This window comes from Sitodiplosis mosellana, unplaced genomic scaffold, assembly GCF_009176505.1.
Source record: "Sitodiplosis mosellana isolate CC-2019 unplaced genomic scaffold, AAFC_SMos_1.0 Smas_scaffold_6696, whole genome shotgun sequence".
NCBI classification, from domain to species: Eukaryota; Metazoa; Arthropoda; class Insecta; order Diptera; family Cecidomyiidae; genus Sitodiplosis; species Sitodiplosis mosellana.
The window spans coordinates 1-2836 of record NW_022601861.1 but is presented as its reverse complement, the minus strand read 5'-3'; the positions used below and the strand labels follow the sequence as shown (position 1 = coordinate 2836).

General features: G+C 32.9%; 1 protein-coding gene across 2 annotated transcripts; it reads left to right on the top strand.

The window, feature by feature from the left end:
• The first annotated feature begins 949 nt into the window (after nucleotides 1-949).
• On the top strand, nucleotides 950-2006 carry LOC129579865 (uncharacterized). 2 transcript variants are annotated; one of them, XM_055470045.1, is made up of 4 exons: nucleotides 950-1091; nucleotides 1303-1413; nucleotides 1502-1717; nucleotides 1782-2006. In XM_055470045.1, exons 1-4 carry the CDS (start codon nucleotides 1067-1069, stop codon nucleotides 1961-1963), a joined length of 534 nt encoding a protein of 177 aa, XP_055326020.1. In that variant the 5' UTR covers nucleotides 950-1066; the 3' UTR covers nucleotides 1964-2006. The 2 variants fall into 2 exon arrangements, with proteins under 2 accessions (XP_055326020.1, XP_055326021.1); XM_055470046.1 differs by having other exon boundaries at nucleotides 992-1091; nucleotides 1187-1413.
• Nucleotides 2007-2836: the final 830 nt, after the last annotated feature.

The window sequence follows — 2836 nt, the reverse complement described above, 5'->3', positions numbered from 1 at the left end:
TTAAATCGGTGACAATAAATGCAAGGGTATAACTATATTGATTTTATGAGGTTACTAATAAATGCAAGGGTAAAACTATATTGATTTTATGAGGTTACTGCGATATGCAACAATAACGATGGCCACGCCACGGAAAAACAAGTGGAAAAATGCGACATATGGATGCCTGTTGAGAAATAGAATACACGCTCATTTTCAAAATCAACATATAATAATAATCAATATAATTGTTCATATCAATCATTCCACACAAAATTGAAACTTACCTACAGGATAAACTGTACACACTACGTGTACAAAGGCACAAAATCAATGTTTCGAAAATAAAAAGTACTTGGTAAAGTTTGGTGTCAATTAGCTTTTTCTATTTAATACTTGACAGATTTAGTGGAGACGCCGCATACATTCCCATTGAAAATGATGAATTTAATAAGAATTATGTTGAATATGGCTTCTCCACATATCGTATTAAAACTAAAAGCTCAAAAGACACCAATATTGAGGCAAAATTTGCCAGATAATTTGTTACCATTTTTTTTTATTTATTTCTAATACGCTGGTCGATCATGGAGAATTTACATGTTCTGATTCGGTTCATCAAGAAGAAAATGACAAAAGAAAGAAGAAAGATACTATTGCTGTTTACATTGTTTTTTCTTGACGAATAATTCACTTAATATTGTAAATAGACATGAAGTTTGCCATAAACGAATGAAACTTGAAACAGTTGACATTTCGAACTGAAAATATTGTTATGAAACTTTATGTGAAAAATGAAAAAAAAAAATTATTGTATATTTTCAAGAAAAAAATGTCAATTTCATTCAATTTTATTGGAAATTTTTAATTTTTTCAACACTATTTTTTTACATGTAAAATTTTCTTGAATTTTGAATGAAAACTTTAACACTTTAAAATCACATCTGTTCACTCTAGTCGAATGTGACAGATGGTTATTGCAACAATATGGATTTTGAAATTATAAACAATATCTGTCAAGCTCACATTTTAGAGGAACACACGAATCGAATATATTGTGAAAATTTCTTCAAAAAAATATTTAAAAATGGCAAGTCGTGGCAGTATATCTGGTATGTTTGTCTTTTATTCATAAATTTATATGCTTGAGATGAAGAATGGAGATATTATATCGATTTTAATGTACAAGTTTATGTTCCACTTTAAGATAATTTCCAGAAATATCATCTCGACCTTTATTCTCAAGCACAATTTTGTGGCGTTTTGTGTTGTTTTGTGCTGTTCTGTTTCGTTTCTCCATGTAATTTTCTTATTTTTTGATAGACGAAATGGTTTCGGGTGGAGATAAACTACCTATAAAGACAGAACTAGATGAAATTGAGGAATTTCATATAAAATCCGAAGTGGGTAGATCGCATGTGGTCAAGGGAATTTGTATGTATTTAGTTTAACTATTTGTTTTGATTATTTCTAATGAGTCGATCGGAGTTGAAGGTAATAAATTTTGATTTCTCGATTTCAGCTTCTCTAACTGAGGTTAATAACTGGATAACTGCTCTTTACGAGCAAATTCTGACGAGACTAAGCGATATGAGAAGCAATCAACGTAATGTTCGACTGCTTGCTTGCAGCAGACAGTGTAACAATATTATAGACTCAATGTTGAAGAAGATTGACGACTACGAAGCCAATTTTGGGTACAGCCAAGATAACACTCGCCAACAACCAATGGCAATAGGTATAATGAACCAATTTATTAATAATAATTATAATTGAAACTGATTTTTTTATGATTGTTATAGGATCATTAGCATGGTACGAAATGTTTGTGGGCTTACTGCTTGAGCACGGAAGAATTTTAATTGAAGAAACTAACGCAAATGTTCTCGACGGCAATGCAGTCTCACGCCAATTCATTCGGAACTTGAATTTATTGGATAAGTTCAGAGCAAAGGGCAGATCACGTTTTCCCAACGATGTATAGAATTTCGATTCGAATAAATGTGAAAAAGAATTTTCTTTAAAAATAGGTACACCACAGGCCATAAGTTTGGATACCTCTTTGAAACGTTTGTTTCTTCGTTTTTTGAACATTTCCACTTGAAATTTTGTATTGGATATGAAAATATATCGAAATTCTGACCGAATGGATGATTTGGAAGATAACATTTGGCCGGCCTATGGCCATCTTTTGGCCTTTGAGCTGTGGGAGCCAAAATCAAAGTCTTAAACGGGCCATCGGATTAAAAAGTTATATACGCCATTGGAAAGGTCTTGAAAAGTAGATGTGATTTTTGGTATTAAACATCAAAATCGGCCGGCGTTTGGCCAAGATATGGCCGTTTGTAATTTTTTGGCCGAAATCTTCAATCAGCCATATCTTGGCCAAAAGCTGGCCGATTTTGATGTTTAATACCAAAAATGATACGTACTCTCCGAGACCTTTCCAACGACGTATAGCATGTTGAAATTGGACAAGCGGTTTGAAATTTCAAAATTTTGGGCCAAATTCATCCATAGGGATATCCAAACTTATGGCCTGTGGTGTATATTTCATTATACGCTTTTGAAAAAAACGCACAAAATTCGATTTTTATCTATATCAGAAGTTTTATTTGATAGAAATTTTTATATTATTTAGTGCTTGAAAATAATTTCTGGCATATGACCTCCGCAGAGTGACGCAAGGGGTGCTTGCGTCGGCCTTGCGTTAACAGCATGGTTGACGCAAGGATTGCACTCGAATCCCCCCTTTCCTACTACTCAGTACAGATCAAGTATATAAAAGTATCACAAATGTGAGAAAAATGGTATTTGTTCAATACCGGTTTGTATTTTGAAACTGGTGTAAAGGTAA